The 920-nt window shown below is 33.8% G+C and overlaps 1 protein-coding gene across 1 annotated transcript in view; it reads right to left on the bottom strand.

Moving 5' to 3' along the window:
• The window catches only part of LOC108365856 (uncharacterized), a 62,053-nt gene extending 61,756 nt beyond the window's left edge, over positions 1–297 (bottom strand). Inside the window, exon 1 of the mRNA XM_017620047.1 lies at positions 166–297. Within this exon, the coding sequence (XP_017475536.1) occupies positions 166–297 (132 nt within the window). The remainder of the gene's footprint in view (positions 1–165) is intronic.
• Between the last annotated feature and the right edge of the window lie 623 nt (positions 298–920).

The following is a 920-nucleotide window of genomic DNA, read 5'->3' on the forward strand; positions in this document are numbered from 1 at the left end:
GAACAATCGACAAACAATATTTTTTTCAACAAAGTAAAACCAATAAGCACATACAATTAGTAAAAAAATAAATATTAATGCCATTTTTAAGATCAAACTTGTGCTTCCTATTTAATATGCATCTTTTCTGTGCAAATAGTAGTGCAAAAGTAGTGCGATTATTACCTTATCTTCCAGCAAATTCGAAAACAAATCAAGATGGTCTTCGTCCTCACTCATCATTGCAAAGAAATCCTTAAAAGTGTCCGGAAAGGAAGCCGGAAATTGTCCTTGGCGCGAATCCAATTTGGTGTCCATAGCTGAAATTAAACAAAGTAAAATACAATAACTAAAAATGGGCTTTATTTGAAATTCTGCAAAATATTAAAATGAGGATGACGTATAAATATACATACATATATATATGTAAAAAAGAAAGAAAAAATAATCTAACTATAATCACTTTACTGCGTTAATTTTCTTAAAGTTTTACTTTACTTAGCAACTATTCAGCTGTAAAAATTTGCAAAGCTGAAAATTTTGCTGCCCTTCGAAGGACACGTGCGCAAAACAACGACGCGACGTGCTTGCCAACAAAACTAATAGCGACTATTTAATGACATTGACTGGTTGGTTGGTTGGTTGGCTCAGCGATAGAGGAGAGAGAGTTTAAAAACAAAAGAAAAAACGCCGTCGTCCTGTGATATTTAAAACTTATTTAACAGCTGGGTTAGCTGCTTCGTGATTTTGTAGTTTGAAAAAGTCTGTTTGTCGTTGGCGGCGCGTAATTTAACTTGGCAAATTCTAATTGAGCAATTGATTGAATTTCATTGAAATTGCCGGCTAGAATGGCGCTAAGGCAAATACATGCATACATTCGCGCACATACATACATACATATGAATGCGTGTTGAAATAAATTAAGAAGAAGCAGATTTCAG

Source organism: Rhagoletis zephyria, unplaced genomic scaffold (genome assembly GCF_001687245.7).
Source record: "Rhagoletis zephyria isolate East Lansing unplaced genomic scaffold, Rhagoletis_zephyria_1.1 Rzeph_scaffold_02026, whole genome shotgun sequence".
Classification (NCBI taxonomy): Eukaryota; Metazoa; Arthropoda; class Insecta; order Diptera; family Tephritidae; genus Rhagoletis; species Rhagoletis zephyria.